Source organism: Gorilla gorilla, chromosome 15 (genome assembly GCF_029281585.2).
Source record: "Gorilla gorilla gorilla isolate KB3781 chromosome 15, NHGRI_mGorGor1-v2.1_pri, whole genome shotgun sequence".
NCBI classification, from domain to species: domain Eukaryota; kingdom Metazoa; phylum Chordata; class Mammalia; order Primates; family Hominidae; genus Gorilla; species Gorilla gorilla.
This window is the reverse complement of record NC_073239.2, coordinates 85171712-85195539: the sequence shown is the minus strand read 5'-3', so window position 1 is coordinate 85195539 and position 23828 is coordinate 85171712. Positions and strand designations below refer to the sequence as shown.

Genomic DNA, 23828 nt, shown 5'->3' with positions numbered 1-23828 from the left:
ACATCCTAAGGCAGTGGTCCAAGCCTCCATCACAAAGATCATGATGATCTCTCCTTTCTGTGAATGCCTCTGATATTAAAAATCTGCTTCTCTGATCCTGGCAATTCATTAGATGCTGTACTACAGTGTGACTTCAACTGTTTCATGTCTGTGGGCCTCACGTTCCGGATTTTCCTTCTTTTTGTAACTTTTCTTGTCTTATGCACTGTAGTGCAATACATATAGCCAGTTTAGATGTAAAGTTTAGCTTCATTACAGTATGCAGGAATTCTAGGGTTCCAACCAGATAAAACTGAAAAACACTAGAATTAGCCTTTATGTTTGAGAGGGGAGAGGCCAAGCCTGATACCGTTCTTATGGCCTCCTGAAAATTCAGCAAGCATTTCACATTATAGATGCTTCATACTTAACGTGTAAATGAATGAACAATTGAATGAATGGACCCAGTGCTCAAATTTTGGTTTCAGTCTCACTCTACTTGGGATAGTAAAGAGTTCTGCAGTAAAAACAAGGAAGGGAGAAATTTGAACTATACCAAGTGGTGGGAATACATCACAATGACTCAATGGGATGCAGGGAAAAAATACTAGAACCCACTTCATATTTTAAAAATTCTATTTCTGGTGTGTTTTATATAACTTTATATTGTAGCACTATAGTTTTTGGCAGCAATTTTCCATACTTTGGGGCAATATGCTAAAAAATGATGGGTTATAGATTCAAAAGATTGCTGCTCTAGATATCCAATATAGTAACAGTGACAAAAGAAATGTGACAAAATGCTCATAGATGGGTTGGTCCAGCCTTCTTCAAGAGGTGAACAGAGAAGGCTGTCTGAGGCTTGAACATACCAGTTTGCTCACCGAAGACAGAATGTGACAGAAGAAGCAAACTGAAAGGCCTGCCAGCTTCACCTAATGCAAGCTCTTATGTGTATAGCTGAGGGAACTGAGGTCCAGGGAAGTTAAGTGCCTTGCTCAAAATAGTACAGATGGTTTGTGGCAAAGCTGGTCGTTGAATACAAGTCTCCCAATTCTAAATGCAGTGCTTCAGCTTCTGTTAAAACACACTGCTTTTCTACTGACTATCAGCATAGAGATTTCAGGGCACACATAAAGAAACAGCTACAATTATAGTGATGCATGGAAACCTCTCAACTCTAACAATGACAGAAATATGTGATCATAAGCTCTAGCTGAGGTAGTTGTATGATCATCTTGAAGAGCTGAGTATGGTATACTGGTCAAGAGCACAGACTCTAGAGCAAGACTCTAGGTTTGAATGCCAACTAATTACTAGTTATGCGATCATCAGCAAGTTATGGAAATACTTCGTACTTCAGTTTCTTTGTTTCTAAATTGAGGGTGATAATTGAACCCCACTAAGTTGTTGCATTTTTATGTGCTTAGTATACTGCCTGACGCATAATAGGCACTCAATATTATTATTGCAATCATTAGCAAAAGGAACATAACACTTGTACTAATTTCCATAGTGCCTTTTTTTTTTTGAGACAGAGTCTTGCTCTCTCGCCCAGGCTGGAGTGCAGTGGCGCCATCTCTGCTCACTGCAACCTCCGCCTCACAGGCTCAAGTGATTCTTGTGCCTCAGCCTCCTGGGTAGCTGGGATTACAGGCATGCATCATCACATCCAGCTAATTTTTGTATTTTTCGTAGAGATGGTGTTTCGCCATGTTGGCCAGGCTGGTCTTGAACTCCTGGCCTCAAGTGATCTGCCCACCTCAGCCTCCCAAAGTGCTGGGATTATAGGTATGAGCCACCACACAGAGCCCTCATAGTTCCATTTAGTACTTTAAGTCATTTGCTATTTTCTCTCACATCCTAGCAGAGTTATAGATAGCCTGACACCATTTCTAACTATTAGGCGCCTTGATAAATGGAGGGCTCACCTGATGTTATTCAGAAGGCTGGTATACCAAAGAAATCTCTCCTGGGTTGGTAAGGTGGAAAGCTAGAACCAGACCTGGCCACCCAACATCTCAGAAAGGTTAAAACTTATTCTAAAGTTCTCATTGCTTTAAGAAGTTTAGGGCTAACCCCACCCCAAAGTGACTTGCCTCAAAGAGATCAAAATCCAAGTTCTATAGTTTCATCTCCATCCCCCTAACCTGTAAATGGCTGCCTGAGAAAATGCTTCCAACTACAAAATGATTCCGTCACTTCCGTATTTCTTTTTCTTTTCTTTTCTTTTTTTTTTTTTATTATACTTTATATTCTGGGATACATGTGCAGAACGTGCAGGTTTGTTGCATGGGTATACACGTGCCATGGTGGTTTGCTGCACCCATCAACCTGTCATCTACATTAGGTATTTCTCCTAATGCTATCCCTCCCCTAGCCCCCCACCTGGTGTGTGATGTTCCCCTCCCCATGTCCATGTGTTCTCATTGTTCAGCTCCCACTTATGAGTGAGAACATGCGGTGTTTGGTTTTCTGTTCTTGGATTAGTTTACTGAGAATGATGGTTTCCAGCTTCATCCATATCCCTGCAAAGGACATGAGCTCATCCTTTTCTATGGCTGAATGGTATTCCACAGTGTGTATGTGCCACATTTTCTTTATACTTCCCTATTTCAATGGCTCCCTATTACCCTCAGGAAAAAATTCAAACTAATCAGCATGAGGAATAAGACCTTTCTGTTGGGAGCAAGCCCCCCAAAATCTGGCCATAAACTGGCCATAAATAAAATCTCTGCAGCACTGTGACATGTTCATGATGGCCATAATGCCCACGCTGGAAGGTTGTGGGTTTACGGGAATGAGGGCAAGAACACCTGGCCCGCCCAGGGCGGAAAACTGCTTAAAGGCATTCTTAAGCCACAGTCAATAGCATGAGTGATCTGTGCCTTAAGGATATACTCCTGCTGCAGTTAACTAGCCCAACCTATTCCTTTAATTTGGCCCATCCCTTTGTTTCCCATAAGGGATACTTTTAGTTAATTTAATATCTATAGAAACAATGCTAATGACTGGCTTGCTGTTAATAAATACGTGGATAAATCTCTGTTCGGGGCTCTCATCTCTGAAGGCTGTGAGACCCCTGATTTCCTACTTCACACCTCTATATTTCTGTGTGAGTCTTTAATTCCTCTAGCACCACTGGGTTAGGGTCTCCCCAACCGAGCTGGTCTCGGCAATCTGGCCCCTGCCTGGCTCTACTCCCTGCCTGGATTCCATGATGGGGGCTTTTCCCTCTGCCAGGTGCATTTTCCCCTTCTCTCTCTCCTGTTAAGAACTGCTGTTAATTCTTCACGTGCCTCCTTGTTGTAAAGTTCCTAGAGAGCCTCCATCCCCAAGCCAGGACTCCTATCTGTTCCCCCAAAAACATCCCAAACCTAATGCCATCATGACACCAAATGTAACCTGCTTACTCGTCCGTCATAGCCACACCCCTTCCCCTCCCCTGACTGTGAGCTTCCCATAGAGCAGGGACTGTAGCATTTGTCTATGTGTCCCAAGCACCTGTCTAACACATGACCTAGCAGACGGTAGGTGGCTAATAAATATCATTATAGTGTATCACACTAAGCTACTCAGTCACCACCCTTGTGTGAAGGTGGGAGATTTCTCCTTCAAAAGCTGAGCTGTTCCGCTTCTGTTCTTTCCTTTCTCACATGGTTCCCTGAATTGCCTATTGCCATTCATCATACAGTATTTATTATCATCAATTATTTATTAACTATTATTGTCAAGCACTTTTCTAAGATGTGGAGATCCAGCACTGAACAAAAGTGACAAAAATTCCTGCCCACAAGAACTTACATTCTGGCCAAGCGCAGTGGTTCACTCCTGTAATCCCACCAATTTGGGAGGCCGAGGCAGGTGGATCACTTGAGGTCAAGAGTTCGACTAGCCTGGCTGACATGGCAAAACCCCATCTCTACTAAAAATACAAAAAAATTAGCCAGGCGTGGTGGTGCGTGCCTGTAATCCCAGCTACTCTGGAGGCTGAGGCATGAGAATTGCTTGAGTGTGGGAGGTGGAGGTTGCAGTGAGTGGAGATCATGCCACTGCACTCCAGCCTGGGCGATGGAGTAAAACTGTGTCTCAAAAAAACAAACAAACAAACAAACAAAACACACAAACAAAAAAAACCTCACATTCTAATGACCCTAAGACAGGACTTTCTGCTGGTTTACCTTAGTTTTGTAGTATCCAGTCGAAGGGCAAGAGCTGTTTCCCTCAGTTCTAGTTTTGTCCCTGAAGGAGGAAGAAACTTCTTCCTGGCTGGCCTTGGATCCCTTGGTCTCTGGCAGCCACTTATCTACTGTTGTTTGTTTTCTGGGGTCTACATTGAAAGATTTCAATTGCTTATTCTATCTCTGGCCTAGAGTCCTACTCAGAAGGAATTTATTTTGAGGCTTTTCTAGCTTCATTTACCTAAACATCATATTTTAAAACAAAAAAAAGTTTGTCTCCTTAAACCTGTCCACTGGATTTCTTTCATCCTCTATAGCTGGAGATGACAGTGCCAGGAAATGTGATTACCTGAGCTGCTTTGATGAGCCTATTAGATGGAAGTATGGTTAAAAAAAATCAACATCATAACATAAAAAGGCCTATTAAAGACGGGAACCTCCACCTTCAACACACACACATACACTGCACATATACACATATACATTTGCATTTAACCCACAAAACTCAGACACTCCCCTGAGGGTAGAGAGTAATTTTGCTCTTGTATACTGTAAATCATGGAAAGGATGTAACTAACAGATACAGAGTTCTCCACTGCACATATTTTAGTTATCCAGCTGCCCTCTTGTCTTCTCTGGCTTCCCTTGCTCAAGCAGTGGATAGATCATGGCTGACCATGGGGACAGCCTGCGCTAGCTAATGTGCCTCTGTTATATGTCCTTGAATATGAGGTAACTTATACATGGTTAAATTTAGGCCTCATATCTCACCAGATAATAATAATTTAGAGTAGCGAGTGGATTCTGGATAAACAGAAGAGACATCTCTCCCCTCCTGAAGACAAATTCAAAGACTGATTATTGGTATAAAGAAAATTAGATCAAGGAGGAGCCAGGTTACCTGGGGCTAAAAGAAAATATTTTTACATTTCATTTTTAAAACAGTATATTGGCTTGATGGCATGGACTAGTGATAGGTAACTTCTATCAGAATTTTTATTTGAAAGGAGAGGGCTGGGCATGGTGGCTTACACCTGTAATCCCAGCATGTTGGGAGGTAGAGGCAGGAGGATTGCTTGAAGCCAGGAGTTTGAGACCAGCCTGGGCAGGATAGCAAGACCCTGTCTCTACAAAACAAAACTGAAAAAACTAGCCAGGCATGGTGGTGCATGCCTGTAGTCCCAGCTACTTGGGAGGCTGAGGTGGGAGGATCACTGGAGCCTGGGAGGCCAGTGAGGGCAATGGAGTGAGACCCTGTCTCTAAATAAATAAATAAATAAATAACAAATGGAAGAAGGAGAAGATGCTGAGAATGAAAATGACTAAAGGGGTCAACAGAGCTACACAGTCCTACTTAACAAACTTATCATATCTGCTCAGCTGGACAAAGTCCTTCTATTAGATGTTATGTTTGGGTATTTACCTCCCTTCAAAAGGAATCTGTCCTTCATATATAGCCCCTTATAAGAAAATGCCTCCCATCAATGGACCCTGCTGAAAGGATAGGTGTACTGGCCATCTTCTTTACCGTATGGCTGAATGGATGAAAAGACAACCCATGAACACAATTACTAGGTGTGAAAGATAAAATGGGTCAATTAGATCATAAAGTCAAGTGTCAGTGTCATGGAAAGGCACGACAGAGATGAGATAAATGAAGAGAATAACCTAAGTTTCAACCTTCCCAATACCCATGTGATCTGGCTGTATTTTAGTTCTATTTATACATAGTCATGATAATCTCAATTGTATCCTTACAAAAGAGCTTAGTGGATAAAAATGTACCTCTGGAGCCAGTCTCCCTAGGTGGAAATCCTGACTCTGCCACTAATTGTGTTGCCTTCTAAGCCCCAGTTCCTTCATCTACAAAATGGGATAATTAATACAGTTGTCCCTCAGTATCTGCAGGGGAATAATTCCAGGGCCCCCTGCAGACACCAAAATCCATGGATGCTCAAGTCCTTTATATAAAATGGCATTGTATTTGCATGTAACCTACACACATCCTCCTGGATACTTTAAATAATCTCTAGATTATTTATAATACCTAATACAGTGTAAATGCTATGTAGATAGTTGTTATACTGTACTGTTTAGGGAATAATGACAAGGAAAAAGGTCTGTGTTCAGCACAGATGCAATCATCCATTTTTCCCCTACTATTTTTTGATTCATGGTTGGTTGAATCTATGGATGCAGAACTCATGGATAAGGAGGGCCAACTGCACTATCCTCAGAGGGTGGTTGTGAGGACTAAATGAGATAATAAACATACGATGCCAGGCATACAGTATATGGTCCATAATATGTGTATTAATGTGCCCCCCAGGTGATTCTGATGTGTGCTAAAATTTGAGAAAATGGAATAAAGGTTTTGGTAGAGAAACACAACCACTCCATATCTTCGACTGAAGAACAGCCCTCCTCTATCTGGGGAAGATAGACGAGGGCTGTTCTTTAATTAAACATGCAGTTTTGGAAGGGATAGATATCAGAAACTAGTTCGGACCTCAACTGGACCCTCCTTGGGCTAGACTGCCTCGCTAGACCTTGTTACGATCCTTCTCCAAATCCTAGTAAACATCGCAAATGCATTCTGAAGACGCTTCATGCCACATTACAACACAAACTAATCATTGGGCACCACCCCTAAAATCCAGCCATTCTTTTCTTCTTTATGATCTCTGACCTAGAGGCCTCTCGCCCTTGGTATAGCATTCTCTGCAGTGATGGAAAACAAGGATCTCTTCTCAGAGAGTCCTTCTAACTTGAAGGCCTCTGGGATCACACCACCTCTTGGCATCCCATTCTCTCGGCTTTTGGCCCTGTCGTCATCTCTCTAGCTGAGGCAACTGACAAAGATGCCTTGGTGTTTTTGTCCCTCCAGCCTTCTTGACATTGAGACCTTAACAGAAACAGTGCAGATTTGAGAAATTAGACAGTAAATTCTAGATGGTAAAAAGATTTGAGGGTGAGGGGAAACTACTTTTAAAGCTAGCCCGACTCCCACACAAACTACCTCAAGGACTGCTCCCCAAAGAAACCTCTCTGGCTCTCATCTAACTTGATTGTAATGCATCTTGTGCTTCAAATGTGCCTCCTTTTGACAAACTAGCACCAGCAAAACAGAGCTCCTGACCAAGAAGCACTTCCTAGTGGTTGACTTTAATGTCCCCTTTCTCCTTTTGTTCTCCCAGCTGAGGTTACATTGCCCCCTGGCCTCCAGGCTGAAAATCCTCAACACATTCCTCTCCCTTTTGGGATTTACAGCTTTTCTGACATTTGTAGGCTGTGCCCATCTCCTCTCAACTCTAGCCTCCCCTACCTCACATAATATTTAAGCTTTCTTTAGCCGAATACCACACATTTTTTGGTGCTTTTAATCTCTTTCTATAAATCAGGCCTTTCATGGCATCTGAACAGCTGCTGGAAGACATATGCCCAGTCAAGTGCTATGGACTCCTGAATACCAGGGAAGTAGAGCACTGGCCGGCGTGTGCCCTTGTGAATAGAACCATGTAAAATCGTGTGTGTTGATATAGTCTGTGGCTTTGGAAACAAAAACTGAAAGGTCACCAGGACACTTAAACATTTTTATCCAAAACTCACTCCTAAGAGGCAGCAGTAACCAAATTTAAAACTTCACGGGAGGGGCTCTGACTTCTGTTCCCAGCACACCAGCTCTCACTGTGTGGCCTTTCAGCAATTCTCTTCTCTCCTTCATGCTTCAGTTGCTTGAGGTAGATTAAGAAATTCATCATTTTAAGACAATTAAAAATACTATGGAAAAGTTAATGTTAACAATGTTGATCATAGTTGTTAATATTAACTTTGTAGTCACATGGTGACACCTTAGGCTTTCAAAGTACTAATTACAGCCAACTTGCACCATACCCCCAAGGAGTGGATTTTTAAAACTACTCCACTCATACCCATTGGTACATGGCCCTACACAAACCAATGAACATTTAGTCTGAGATTGGGCTGTGAAGGGCCTTGGAGCTAAAGCATGTAGAGATTTCTGCTAACTTGACCAACCCACCCCAAAGTCTGTGGTTAATGGATTACAAATTTGGGTAATGCAGGACAATAAATCACAACTATAATAATAAAGCTGAAAATACACACAATTTAAGTAGAAACACCAGTGTTTTTTATCGGAAATGAAAGAAACCATTGATCACAGCAACTGTCTGAGATTAGCAGGGAGCCACATTTTCAAACATCCTGCAGTAAATCCAGAGCAGATCCAGCTGGAAAGCAAGAGTGGAAATAAGACTTGAAAATTCATACCACGCTTTGAAGTTTGCTTCTTTCACAACCATAAGTCTCTGATTTGTCCCAACCATTCTGAGCTGTCTTGCTTGTTGAACTTATTTTAAAAGAGAACACAAGCCACAAACTTGCATATAATCTTTCAAATGGACTCCAGCTTTTTGCAGGGATGGTTTGGTAGGGAATATGAATCCCCAAATACTTTCTCTTGCACATGAAATCAGCCATCAATTCCCTTGACTCCAACCAGAATAGAAAGCCTTCCAACAATAAAACTAGAAACCACTCTTGGTTCTAGGAAGTGCTGCTATTTCTCTTGTGTTCTTTCCTTGACCTATCCACACATTTTATATTTTTAGTTTTCATGTGCTATGATCTATCAGAAAACAAATAATGCAGAAAACAGGATACAACATGCCGGATGCTGGGAATACCAAGATGGCAGCCTAATAATGTCTTCTTTTCCATAAAGCCATGTGGAACTCCTGAAGTGGGCCATGTCACCGTAACGAAGTAACTGCTACTCTGTTAAATCGTCAGAAGAAAGCAAGCCAATGGTCTATAGCTTCAATCTTGCACAGGGCTCACTGTTACCATCCGTCAAATCTCACCTACCAACTGTGTCACAGTAGGTGGGCACTCAGCTGGTTCTGCTCAAATCCCAGGTGACTTTGGAATAGGATATGGCATCTTAGGCCATTTGGACTGTTAGATCCCTTCTCTATTAATCACTCTGGGGGAAAGAGATGTTACCTATGACTGAGGTCCAACAATTCTTAGTATCTCCAATGACCATAAGGAAGAATTTGCAAGGGCTAAGAAATGTGTCCTTGGCCACACAACAGTCACAATAACTGAGCAGGGAACTCTATAATAACCTATATGTCTGAACTTCTGTCAATGAAATGAAATCTGAAGAAGAAAATACTGTGACTCAAAGTACCTAGTCTAGAACAATGTAGAAAAAATCCTTGTTTCTGTCCCTGTCTCTTCTGTTGAATGACAGAGTGGATACTAGAAGATTGCTACAGTCTTTTCCAGCTCTAACAGTTAAGATCATAAGGAGGGCCTGAAGATCAGAAACATTCACCCAATGATAGGGTTTAATTCTGATTTACAGAGTGGGAAAAATGACTGTGTTGTTGATGTTGCCCTAAACACAACAAAAAGGACCTTCAGAAATCTTAGCATTGGTACTCTGGCATACCTGCAACAGTCTCCCCTTCCTGTATTGCTGTCTCTTTCTCACTCTGTGCACACTTCAGATCTTGTCTCTTGCTCTCTCTGCCCGCCTCCACACAAAGGTATACGAAATCAGAAGTGTGTGCAAACCAGTGAGTATGAGACACACACTGGGATTTGGGGGCGGGGGGCAAGGTCTACCCTGTCCTGTAATAGATTTCAGCTGCAGTGCACAGTACACTGCTTAAACAGTGCTCCCTTGAAAACAGTTGTGAGGTGAGAACAAGCAGCCAAGAGCAGCCAGCAATAAAATGATCTAAGTTGACCTAAGAGGAGTAGTACGCAGCAGGGGCTGACTCAGGGAAATGAAGTCCCTTCTGCTCTGATGCAGAGGAGGGAATACAAGTGACCTGGCCCAACCGAGAGATCTCTTCCACCCCAACAGATCCTGTACTATTAATATCTGCCAGCTGCAGGCCCAGAGCATCCCCCTGCTGAGATCAAAAGAGCTCCTGTCTTAGCTGGAACAAGGTCATCTGCACAGGGCTGTAAAAAGCGAGCCCTGGCTGGCTGCAGGGACGTCTATGGGGGAGGAGAAGTCAGGAGATGGGAGGTGCTCTCTCACGCTCCTTTAATCTCGGCTGACCAGCTGTTGCCCTCCCAGTGTTTGTAAAGTTGAGAGTTCTTTGTTTTTGTGTTGCTGGGTCTCCCCGCCCCACCACCCTTATTAAATTTGTGGCTGAGTTGTTGGCTTGGATTAAGTAGACTCATGTTCACTGCTTGACATCATGGTATAATTCCCTTCATTGAGGTTTCATTCCACTGTTGAGTTATCCAGCTCCCAGGTGGGAGAGCCAAAGAAGGGAGAAGTACACCCCAAGGGCCAAGGACTTTCCTGGCATTGCTCCTGCCCCTGAGCTTTGTGCCTTGAGAAGGAATGAGAGGGCAAACTGAATTTTCTCTATTTACTTAAAATATCTCCTCATATTTGCAGTGTGCTTGTCAATTTGCAGCCTGCCTTTCACAAACTATCCCATTCACAAACTATTGGGAGAATGGAACTTTTGGAACTTATGCAAATTGACCAGTCACCCCATCCCAGTGTGTTTCTCATTCTCACTGATTTGCACACACTTCTGATTTTGTACACCTTTGTGTGGAGAGAGGCAGAGAGAGCAAGAGACAGACAGACAAGACCAGAAGTGTCCCCAGAGTGACAAAGAGAAAACATACAGGGAGGAAAGGCTCCTGCAGGTATGCCGAAGTATCAGTGCTAAGATTTATTAAAGATCCTTTTTATTGTGTTTAATCTAGGGCAACATCAGCAACACGGCCATTCTTCCTACTCTGTAAGTCAGAATTAAAACCCCATCAGTGGGTGAATGCTCCTGACCTTCAGACCTACCTCATGATCTTATATGCTAGAGCTGGAAAACACTTTAGCAATCTTGTATTCTTCCAACCTGTCATGTAACAGAAGAAACTGAGACCCAAAGTCATCAAAAGGGCCTGCCTAACACCACAGTTAATAACACAATGGCAAAGCTGATACGATGAATGCTTGAAGCAAAACAGAGCAATTTATACATGCGTGTGCACGTGTGTGTGTGTGCAAATCACAGGAACTTAACATCCATTGTAATATATTTGAATGGCTATAAATGTTCTAAGACATTGTTCATTTTAATCCACTAATAAAAACCTTCATTATAGACTTTAGAAATATATTTATATAGCCTCTTTATCTGCTCAGCTATACAAAAAAAAGTCTAGAAAAATCAATTATTTCCATTCTTTCTTGGATTTCTGGGAGGATAACCTGGTAACTCTTCCCTTGCTATGAACACAAGTCAGGGGTTTCTTGTGGCAGTTATACTGCAACCCTGAAGCAATTTCTTTTCTATGTGTTTTGCTCTTCTTCTTTGCTTAAGATAAACCAGGAAGACAACACAAATAAAAGTACTTACTGATTTTCAAATAAGGAAGCAGTTTATTCTGGTCTCCTCAGAGCTGAATTAAGTGTGTGTGTATATGTGTGTATGTGTGTGTGTAATAATTATAACAATTTTTAACAATGTTCATAGGTGCTTTATATGATTCTCATGGTCACTGTTCTTCTGAAGTATTTACTGTGATATTCATTCAGCATTTATTCACTGCCTAGTATGTGTCTAGAACTTTGCTAGTCACTGGATAACAACATGGATACCAAAAGAATATGACACGGTCATGTCTTTAAAATCTGCCAATTTAGGCAGAAAAACATGAAAAGTTAAATTAATTTTCTAGACTTTTTCTTTATACAGTTGAGCAGATAGAGCGGCCACAGAGGAAAAAGAGAGTGAGACCACAGGCAAGCAGGTTCTGTGAAAGAGGCAGTCTTTAAATAAGCCTCGAAGAAGTGTATGTGGGACCAGAAGCAGAAGAAGTGAAAGGGGGAAGCACTGTTCTAGGTGAGCTGTCTCTGCACAGGCCTGGAGCTGGGAGTGGGGAGGGGCAGGCCAAGAGTGGCACACTTGGCATAGGAGCTTCACCTAAGATATCGGCAGGAACTAAATTTGAATAGAAAGGAAATGACAGATTATGAAGGGTTAAAATCATTCACTTTATCTAGTGGTGTTCTGAAAACGAGTCTACTCAAAGGGAGGAAATAAAAAAACAAGCCACCTGATTTTCAGCATTTGCTGATTTCCATGGTATAAATACTTTCACCATGGCTGATTTCAAGCTAACAAACCCCAAATCCCTAAATATGTTAAAATCAGCTTACTGATTTTAGCTCATTCTCAGAAAAAACAAAAACAAAAACAAAACAAACAACAAAAAAGAAACAAACAAAAAAAACTATTCTAAGATTTCTGAGTAGGAGAGCAACAGAGCAGAACGAGGCCAGACGGGGAAGTTCAATTTGGTAGTGGCAGAATGGAAACTGTAGAGGCTAGAGCTGGGAAGACCAATCTGGATGTTATTAAAATAATTCAACTGGGAGTTTAGTAAATCTGCTGATCACAACACACATTACAAAAAAGAGGGGACAAAGGAAAGATACATGCGGAAAGAAGTACTAAGCAGACTTGATGACAAAAGTTTCAGGAGGGAGGAATGCTCGATGATTCAGGTTTTCAGCCTCGCTGATAGGGGTTATGATGATGTATCCCTGAACTTGGAAGGAGGGTACACAAAGCATTGTACAGTTTTCATAAATTAGCCACTAGTTTTCCCTCCTAAAGCCACCACTAAGAAGCAGAGGTGTGGTTCTTGCAATTTCTAAGACCATAAAGCAAAGCTGATCTGCAGAAGACCACCTGGGCAGCCAGCCAGGAGCCTTGCTAGGCCTAAAAGTCTCCTGTATTCCTTCATGAGCAATTCTCAGAAAGTGGAAAGGGAGGAGGGGCCTGGAAGAGCTATGCATGTCTACCCAGACCCACAGCATTCTTCATGAAAGATACTAGACTACAAGGATAACAACTCAGAAATGTCAAGTAAGCACTTTCAATAAAACTAGAAACCACCCTCTGGTTTATTGGTGTTATTTCCCCAGCTACGTAAAGCTTATTGCCATCGAAACCATAGCCAGCCTGACCTTTGCTAGCAGGGGAGTGTGGAGAAAATTTTGCAGATTTACCAGCGTGGAGATTTTTTTCTTAATCTTCTGTAAAGCTGATCAGGAATGTCATATCTCTGGCACATGAAACTGATGTATGCTTTTTAGTCCAAAGGAACTCAGCACAAGCAAAAGGCTAAATTGCTAGGGGACCACTGGGAAAGCCAACCTTTGAGTATCAGTCTCAAAAACAAAGTCATTTAACAATTCATCAGCCCTCATACTAAGGACTTGAAATAACACACAGAGGAGTGACTGGCCTCCAAATGGAGCTCCCTTATAGAGGCAGGGCAAAAGACTCCCCAGTATAAGAGATCAGATGCCAGGAAAGGTGGCCAAACCTAAATCAACAGGCTCCGGCTGGGTTCACTGGCCAGGGTCTATTAGCCATATCTCCCAGCTCTCAACAGGAGGTGGAGAGGCAGTGGGGCTGTATGTCAGTGTCAAGTTTCAGCCTCTCCAGGACAGATTCCTTACCTTCAGACAGGGACAAATCATCAGCTGGAGACACCAGGTCTGCCTGAGAAGCCAGGGCTCCACTCAGATGGGTTGTAATCTGATTCGTCAAGATAACCTGTGAACAGACAGGGAGAAGGGGTGGGGGGCAAGGGAGAAGAAAGACAGGGAAAACCAAATTAATTATTAGAGCTATCAAAAGGCAGACTATGGTTTAGGAGAAGACTGATAAATACACAGGTAGCAAAACCCCAGCCCTGACTTTCACCAGCTTTATCTTTAGGCCAGAATATCCGGCAAGGCCTAGCAGTTATTCAAAACTCAGAAAACTGAGGAAATAGACTGACTTTTTTCAGAGTAAAACCTCTATCAATTCATTCTAAATGCTGAGTAAGTTGGGACTGAGGGGTGTTATCATATTGGTTAAATAATAGGCAGCTAACCACAATTAAATGCACATGTACACATTTTATCAGACTTTAATTTTTAAAGTTATATCCACCAGGCATAGTGGCTCATGCCTGTAATCCCAGCACTTTGGGAGGCTGAGGCAGGCGGATCACCTAAGGTCAGGAGTTTGAGACCAGCCTGACCAAATGGAGAAGGCCAGTCTCTACTAAAAATACAAAATTAGTCAGGCATGGTGGCACATATCTGTAATCCCAGCTACTCTACTCGGGAGGCTGAGGCAGGAGAATCGCTTGAATCTGAGAGGCGGAGGTTGTGGTGAGCCGAGATTGCACCATTGCACTCTAGCCTGGAAAACAAGAGCGAAATTCCATCTCAAAAATAAATAAATAAATAAAAATAAATTAAAAACAAAATAAAATAAAATTGCAACCACAACCTAAGATATTACTGGTGTTGAATAAAATTAATAATTTAAAATTTGGGGACAGGCACAGTGGTTCATGCCTGTAATCCCAGCACTTTGGGAGGCTGAGGTGGGCGAATCACCTGAGGTCAGGAGTTTGAGACCAGCCTTGCCAACGTGGAGAAACCCTGTCTCTACTAAAAATACCAAAAATTAGCCGGGCATAGTAGCAGGCGCCTGTAGTCCTAGCTACTCAGGAGGCTGAGACAGGAGAATTGCTTGAACCCGGCAGGCCGAGGTAGCAGTAAGCTGAGATCGTGCCATTGCACTCCAGCCTGGGCAACAAGAGAGAAACTCTGTCTCAAATAAATAAATAAATAAATAAATAAATAAATAAATAAATAAATAAATTAAATTAAATTAAATTTGGATGCCTGTGGCTTCTTTGCTTGTTATCGTTAAAAGTCAGAGTTTTATTTCCAAATTTGTGATATAGGAATGAATGAGTTTGACTCTAAAAAAATAACACTCCTCTTTTAAACAGTTAAATTCTAACAAAAAAAAGTCCAAAGTCTCACTGTGTATTTAAGAAACAAATGAGCATAATCCTACCTATACAAAATAAAGTTCATAACATTGAAGATCCCTGGAAAGGACTCTAATACTACCTAATTCATGTGGTCGAATGCCACACAAATTTTCAAATTTGGTATCGTCAAGAAACTATTCCTAAAAAATTCTCATTTGTAAAACCTACCTTATTGTTTAGAAGCCTAGAGGAAGAATAAATACAGATTCTTTTCTGGAAAATTATAACATAATGAATACCACAATCATTTTCCAAGGTTTAGATGTTCTCATCATGGGAAGAAACTATGAGCATCTTGGTCACTCAGAGGCAATGTCCCTTCTGAAAGGGGCACTAGGCATTTAGTGCACAATTCAGTGCTTGGAATATTTGTCTAGCTGGACTGTGCTGGTCTGAAAAAAGGGTCAGCTATGGTTTTGTTGCTACCCTGATTTGAACAGAAATGGAAGTTGCCTCCATTTTTTATTATCCAGCTTTTCAGCCACACCTCTGTCACTGTATCCTGAATGGACCAGTGACACATTATAAATCCTATATCAATGGCAGCTTAATTGAGGGCTGAGAGGGACCGGGACGGCAAGGTCAGGTAAAGAAATGAATTACTCGAGTAGCAAAGACAATCTTTTAAGTTCTGTGTGCCCACTGGGCTTGTGAGTCTCCAGTCACTCTGCAGCAATAATCAGATATTGCAGGATTCCACTCAGTATTTGCTAATCTTATCTCTCATATTCTTTTGTATTGCTACTTTCCATAGACTGGTGAGAATCACCTAAGATATGTCTTCAATTAAAGTGGCTGGAAATGGTCAAGTAGCCTCCTTGAAATAACTGTTCAGCTCTATGAGTATAAATAAGGAACTGTGTTCATTGCTTTTTTTTTTTTTTTTTTGAGACAGGATCTCACTCTGTTGCCCAGTTTGGAGTGCAATAGCGTGATCTCAGCTCACTGCAACCTCTGCCTCCCAGGTTCAAGCATTTCTCCTGCCTCAGCTTCCCAAGTAGCTGGGACTACAGGCTTGTGCCACCATGCCTGGCTAATTCTGTATTTTTAGTAGAGATGGGGTTTCACCATGCTGGCCAGGCTGGTCTAGAACTCCTGACCTAAAATGATCCACCCACCTCGGCCTCCCAGAGTGCTGGGATTACTGGCATGAGCCACCATGCCCGGCCATTTCTCTTTTATAATATAGGGTATGAGCTTTGAAGTTCAGTAAAACTGGGTTCAAATTCCAATTTTGATCCTGTGTACCTTTGAGCTTCATTTGTTCATAGGTAAAATAATATCTATCTCATAGAATTTTTATGAGAATTAAATGAGACAATCAATGTAAGATACTTAAAGTATCTGACACATAGTAAATATTCAATAAATAGAAGCAATTGTTGTTATTGTTATTATTTCCTTCAGAATGAGGATATACAGGTTAATAAATTAGTATATGCCATAGGCTCCAGGCAGTTGGTTCTAACAACAGAACACTAAATCACAATTCTCTATATCAGGATATACTTTGGTACCTGATCATTTCTACCTATTTTAGTCCTTCCTAAATTTTATTTAATTGCAAAGAATTTGTGTAAAAATCTTAGTAAGAAAAATATAGTCATTATTTAAATCAAGGCCAATAAGATACTGACATTGCTCTGAAAATACTATGTGCTTTATCTACCAATGAACTGAATAATGTATTTGTCTATCTTAGTTAAAAAAAAATGTGGAACTTCTGAGAGATCTAAATATGTCAGCTCTAATATTTTTGTGATTCTTTTAAATGATGGCTTGGTGAAAATGATTGGGACTCCAATGATATGGTTAATAGTAATGAGAAAAAAATTCTTACTTAATACCTACCATGCAAAGCATGTCACCATATACATGGGGGAAATCAAGATATAAAAGTACTGTATGTCTCCAGAAACTTACAAATTCAATGACAAGGCACTGACTAAAATATTTAGACCACTTTTCCTCAATTTTATTCTCACTTCACTGGTTCTGTAATGGAAACCTGTACTGAGATGACGGTTTTATTGTACAGAACTAATGAAATGCTACCTTACAGAACCTAAAACTGAACTACAGATATACCTCAAAAGATACCCAGCATCATTTCCACTTCTGGTGAAAGAGTAGATGGGGAAGAAAATATTCACTCCCCAATGGCAAAAGAACAAGCTCCTAACTTATTTTGATAATAATCCTCTCCCTTTTAATTATGTGTTTTAAAGCCAAATCACCAAAGGGATACATAGCAACCAAACTCAGGGCTTTGCTAATCATGCCATCTTACTGAATTGTTGTGGTTTTCTAAATCTATTTTCAGCAAAAAGGATAGAATGAAAACATTTCCCAAAGCATTGATTACAATCATCACAACTTGGGAAGAAGACTATAGGTATATTTTCCTCTGAGGCAATCAAGAGACTTGAAAACTATACTCTTAAAATAACATATGAAATACTATTATAATTTATAAACAGACTCTTAACACAGTCTGGTTTCTAACTGACGTTTCATGGGGTTTTCCTGCTGCTTTGCTCCATGGGAAAGACTGAGTCTTCTGACGCTCAGTACTAAATTTGTGTAAGAGCAATTTGCACAGTGTTTAGGACAAGGGCTTTGGAATCAGACCTGAACTTAGATCCTGGGCTCTACCATTTACTCGCTGTGTGACATGGAGCAAGCTTCATAGTCTCTCTGGCTATGATAACACTTAGCTCACATGGTTCTGAGGATTCAGCTGGATAATGCACAGGTAGTCCTTAGCACAGTACCCGGCCTATGGAAAATGTTACCCCATCACTGTCATTAGTTATCCTTTGCTGATTTATACCTTGCTTGTTTAGCTATAAAACCCATGCCTGATTCCCTTTTATACAGCATATAGGCCACTACTGACAAATAACAAATATTTGCTGTCAATATGTTCAAAAGCAATAATAATTTAATTGAAAGTACATATGCTATTTTTGCTATTTCCCTAAAATATGGCTTATTGAAAACACGCAACACACCCCCAACACCACCAATTACAATGCAAGACCAGAGTGGGATTCTTGGACAAAGGAAAAGATAGATATTTTTAATGGTCATTATTAGGTCTGAAGCCAGGAACAGACAGAATCCAACTTAATCAGCTTCTCTTGAGGAAGAAGAATACCATCCACCTATTAGAAGGAACAAGAAACCCTATAAATTGTATAAAGTAACTTCTGTCTCAACTCAACTTTATATATGAGAGAATGCTTACTCCCAAAGCTTCTTTGCATTGCCCTCTTAACTGTATGTTGCTTACAGAGCTGCACCTGTATAGGAAATGGCACCTCATATAGTGTCACATAGACCTTGAGTCCCATTTTTAATGCTTTCCCACAAGGAAAAATAGGGAGAAAAATTAAGATCTTTAAAAAAGAAATACAGGGTATAGATTCATAGACCACCCAGTAGGTCCTCCTTTCACAGCCAGCAAGGCATATAAGCTAGAGAAAAGAGATAGAGGGGAACCAGTTAAAGATGGGATGAACTGCTAAGGCAGAAGGCTGGGAAATCAATGTCATCTTGGTCAGAAGGCAGAGGCTCCTGGCCAGGAAAATCCAACCAACACACACACAACACACACACTAATGAAAATAGATGACTTATTTTCACTAAGTATTTAAAAAGTAGCTTAAGGCAGCAAATACCTTGAGTTAAGAGAGAATAAGCAGAATTAACTGGTCATTAGTCAGAGGATTGGGCCAACTGAGCCCAACTCTCTGCCAGTCTATGTGCCCAATGCAGACCCTCTGCCTTCAGCTGACTCATCTTTCTTTAGCTAGGCTATGACTAGACTATACCCAGGCTACACCTACCCTCTGCTCAAGCTTAATGTTCCTGGCCTTTAAGGGCCAATGTATATGTCAATTCTAACTTACTCCACATTGAAGGTTAGAAATATCTTTGGTGGGGTGGAAGGGGAGGGGGCCCCATGAGTAGCCATTTTGTATACTGGAGCCTTCCATGAGTACTAGAATGTACAGGTGAAGAGAAAATTGGATAGCCCTGGAGACCTGAGTGGGAAATAGCCAGGCCTGAAGACACAGCCTTTGATAGAAACAGCTCATTTTACCTGACTTTTGGTGGGGGACAAAGAAGAGGGAGTTTGTGGTCAGCCAGGGATAGAATAGGTTGGAATGTGATATCTGGTCCTGTTTGGTCAGCAGAAGAGATATTCATGATCAGCAAAATAATTAATCGATATTTAAAAGTCAGATTTTTTAAGGACCCAAGAATCTGACAAATGCCATCACTGAGATTTCTGTGGGGGCAGCTGAGAGGCAAATTTTGTAATCCCCATTTTCCACCAAGTGAACTGGAGTCACCTAAGACCAATAGTACAGATGAGATAAGGGCATGCAGGCTTCCCTGCCTGCTCTCCTTCCTAAGGCAACATGGGACACAGGAGAAGAGAGAGAAACTCTCAGCTCAGATCTACTGACAGGTGACTTCTCCAGGCCTTAATGTCATGGTCTAGAGAATTCCACCTATAAAAGTAATAAACAAAGAAATCTAATATCCAGAAATACACTGAAAGATGGTCAAGATGCTACACTGTAACAAGATCTTGTGATAAAAGTCTTTTCAGACTCTGCTAATAAATACCATAAATCAAGTAGGTCAATGGCTTCCGCTTCTATGAAAGTCAAGTATGTGAGGCAATCTTATATGAATTTTGACAAATTTTTGGTGGTTTTCAGTGGCTCTTGATAACATGTGGTTATCATTTCCGGCGCCCATGGGAAGTTTTGAAACTAAACTTTTCATGGAACTCATGTCTCTGTGCAACAGAGTTGAAGGGGTAGGCTGGGCTAGAGGATTCACGAAGCAACCTCAGGCATCTCAGGGGCATTTCTAGCCCATAAAAACACCTGCTTCCTCCTCCCGCCCACTCCCTGGCAGAAACCTGCCACAATCTAACACACATCAGGAAGTTTCAAAATCACTTTAACTGGGCCAGGATGGCGAGGTGCAGTGATAGTCCATCCTGATACTTCTAGCTCTCAAGTAAACAGCAGCCCCTAGATAATCTGGGTGGCCAGAGAGAGACGCAAGAAGAGAATGTGGGTGCTGAGTCTACTCACCAACCCGCCTGGCACTAAATCCAATGCTTTCAAAGTGACGAGGCTCTGCCTTTCATCAGCTCTGAAGGCACAGTTAATCTTTTTTTCCTTTTTGTACTAAAAATGGTCTCTCTGCTTAAGGCACAGCTTTAAAAATGTTACTTTTGTATCTGAAGTGATCCTAATTGCCAATATATGACAGTGACCTAGCCTTTCTATCCAAACAGAGGCCTGGGATAAGTCAGAAATTCAAGTTTTAATCCTGGCTCTGTTAAGGGTTACTGAATGCCTTGCTTTTAAGGAGACAGAGACCGGAACTTTCCTGTGAGAAATTGTTCAGGTCCATTGAGTCCTTTCATCACTAAGGTTTGAGAGAAAGGCCTGGAGTGGTTTTCCCCATGCTGTCCTCCTGCTCCCCAACCATGATGGTGTCTGCCCCAACCTGTCTGCTGTGGTAGGAGCTGGAGGTGAGAAGGAGACAAGAGGAAGAAAGAGAATAAGGAAAGCAATGAGGGCAAGAGGCAGAAGGAAGAGAGTGAGAACAGGGTAGGTCCAGAAAGGCCACGCTCCCAGACACATGCCTCTCCCCATCCCAAACCCTTCCTGTCCACATCCAGCTTTGTAAAGAGATACCCAATATTTGTTACGGAGTTTGAGCATCACAAAAACAAATGTGGTTTTAGTATTTGCTGGCTTAGTTTTGCCATGCTCTGGAAAATCAAAAATCATTCCACGATTAAAAAAAAAAAACACACAGAAATAAACTTTTATCTTAGCTTCAGCTCAGAAAATATCAACTGTCAGTTCTAGAATAAAAGCTGATAAGGTTTCAATATTCCAGCCTGCCATTTCCATCTTGAAGGACTGCACAACAATTGTTTTCTGGGAAATTCTGAAAGGCTGTGGGGAATTTTTCTTGTGAAATATTTGTGGAGAAGAGGCCAAACTTCAATTTGGCTTGAAGAAAACATGGGTGTGGGAGTCAGGCAGCCTTTTATTTCTGGCACTGTCACTAACCTGCTGTGCAATTCTGGGAAATTCTCCTAACCTCTCTGTACCTAAAAGTGTTGAGTCCACAAAAGATATGCAGAGAATGAATGTATAACAACTGTTAATGTAGCAGTCTGCTTAGAATAAATGTTTCATATATTTTACTCACATTAGGATGAGTGCTGTACTCAAAATTCCACCTTTGCATTGCTTATCTTCAACCGTAAGAAACCCATCCTACACAGAACCAATGGCAGTGGCCAAGGAAAAGGGGATGGAAAAAGGGATGAAGGAGCAACTTGAAATAATTTGTGTTTACGGTGAGAATGCTTCCAATCTTAATAAGTTCATAACTCTTATTATCAGCCTTGAGGAAAACTGTCTTCTGTAGATTTCACTGTGAAATCCACAGGCAAAGCTAGAGAAACACTCTGCCTAGTAGGCGAGCCCCTAAAGAAGAGAGTGGCTCAGTCTGAGGGAATGCAGAAGGAGGAGGTGAAAAAAAATCTCCTCAGCTTTGCACAAGCACACACTCGCTCAATCACAGAGGGGGCTGACGCAAGTAGTGCTTCCGTGCTACTTTTGACCACTGAGTTCAGAAAAATGCATTGAAGTAGAATTGTGTCTGCCATTTGGCAAAAGTAAACACACAAGATAACCATGTGGCTCCCTAAGGCAGCTTTCTCTTTGGCCTACTTCTCTTGGCGTGCACATGCAAGGGGATGCAGTGGAAACTGTGGGCCGGCAGCTACCGTGCCATAGACATAGGTGTGGAGAGCTATGGTTCCACTGCCGGCTGCCCCACTGGCCCCAATGGGCTGAGGTTAGCACGTGTTGGTTCCGGATCTCAGATGGGGCCGGCAGTTGTAAAGAGGCCACAAACAGCAAGCTAGTGTGCTGTTTCCACCTTCAGCCCAACCCTGACGGCATCCTGTCAGTGATCTTGGGCCCACTGCAGGAAATAACATGCACAATTGGTGAACTGTGACAATGCAGCCACAGTGGCTTCCAATGGTGTATTCGCCAACTGTGTGCAATTTTGCAGTTAGCATGAGGCCAAAAAAGTCTCTGGCCAGCTAGAACCTGGAAGAGAACAAGGCCAATGGTCAGATGACTCTGAGGTTCACATGGATGTGGAAGAAACTATCCTACCAGCCTTCTGCTGCACTGTACGTGTCCTGTGGCCAAGTTGCTTTGGCGTGTAGTTTGGTATCCTTGCCTGCTACCTGATCACTGCCCACTGAGTCCCATAGAAAGGCAGAGGAGGTGAATTTCCAGCAGCTCCCCGAGTTTCTGCTGACCTTTTTAGGTGTTTTTATTACTTGTGGTGCTTTCTATTCATGTGTACTCCTGGGCTCTGGGGATTCCCCTCCCTTTGATTTACAAGGAGGATTAGAAAGACACAGCTTTGTGATCGGTCCCTCACAGACGGCTGGTATTAAGTGATTTCCCCTTCTTAGACTCATTTGAGGCCAAGAAAACACTTCTGTTGAATCACTTGCTCCTTGGAGGTATGAAAATAGGGCACTTGGGGGAGTCCAACCTGATAAATACCAACATTGATACCCTTCAGCCTCAGCTACACTTCCAGTGGCATATAGTTGAAGCAGAGGAGTCTCGGGTCCCCCCCAGCCTCTTGAGAAACCTCCAGTGGAGAGTAAGCAACTCTGGGCTTACTGCATGTATTTCTGTGCCACCAGCACAAATGGCATCCTAACCACCAAGGGCTCTCCAAACTCACTGCCTGGAGAGGTGCAACCAATTCTATCTCCAGAGTGAATCTGTAGCATAAAATGGGAGCAAAGGCCACTCACTATGTGTTCAAACAGAGGTCACAAGGTCTGCCTAGGAACAAATTTCCAAGTTAGCCACCTCATCAGATATGCTCTTGAACAAAAGTTATTTATTTGATGTCCTCAAGGAAGGAATATTGTGTAAGGTGTTATTTTTAAAAGGAGGGGTGGGGGCAGCTGAAGCAATGCTGTCTGTGTCTGTACTTAAAGAAATGACATCAATATAGACACACAATAATAACCTACAATTAAACAGACTCAACACAGGAGAGACACATAAGAAGAACAGGTCCAGAACAAATATATTGAAATGGCTAAATATTTCCATGGTAAGTAGGGGCAGGCTTCCTCCCACGGTGATGCCCTTGGAGTGGAGATCTTCTATCATGGTTACTAACATTCAAACTCCCAATCATGTGGTACAAGCCCGTTAAAAAGGATGTCCTGAGGCTGGGCATGGTGGCTTATGCCTGTAATCCCAGCATTTTGGGAGGCCGAGGCGGGTGGACCACCTGAGGTCAGGAGTTCAAGACCAGCCTGGCCAACATGGTGAAACCCTGTCTCTACTAAAACTACAAAAAATTAGTCAGGCGTTGTGGCGCGTGCCTGTAATCCCAGCTACTCGGGAGGCTGAGGCAGGAGAATCGCTTGAACCTGGGAGGTGGAGGTTACAGTGAGCTAAGATCATGCCATTGCACTCCAGCCTAGGCAACAAGAGCAAAACTCCATCTCAAAAGAAAAAAAAAAAAAAAAAGGATGTCCTGGCCAAAGGCAGATCACACTTGAGGCACAAGCCCTACTGCCAGATGCCAAACAGGTTTTTAGTCTCTGATACTGGCTTGGAAATGGCCTCCTGGAACACTGTC

General features: G+C 42.0%; 1 protein-coding gene across 7 annotated transcripts in view; it reads right to left on the bottom strand.

Annotated features, from left to right (window-relative positions):
• Positions 1–23828, bottom strand: part of RAD51B (RAD51 paralog B) — a 909884-nt gene that overhangs the window by 427731 nt on the left and 458325 nt on the right. For all 7 annotated transcript variants that reach the window (XM_063697920.1, XM_055362180.2, XM_031001916.3 and 4 more), the window contains one exon: positions 13699–13795. In XM_063697920.1, coding sequence (XP_063553990.1) covers positions 13699–13795 — 97 coding nt within the window. The remainder of the gene's footprint in view (positions 1–13698; positions 13796–23828) is intronic.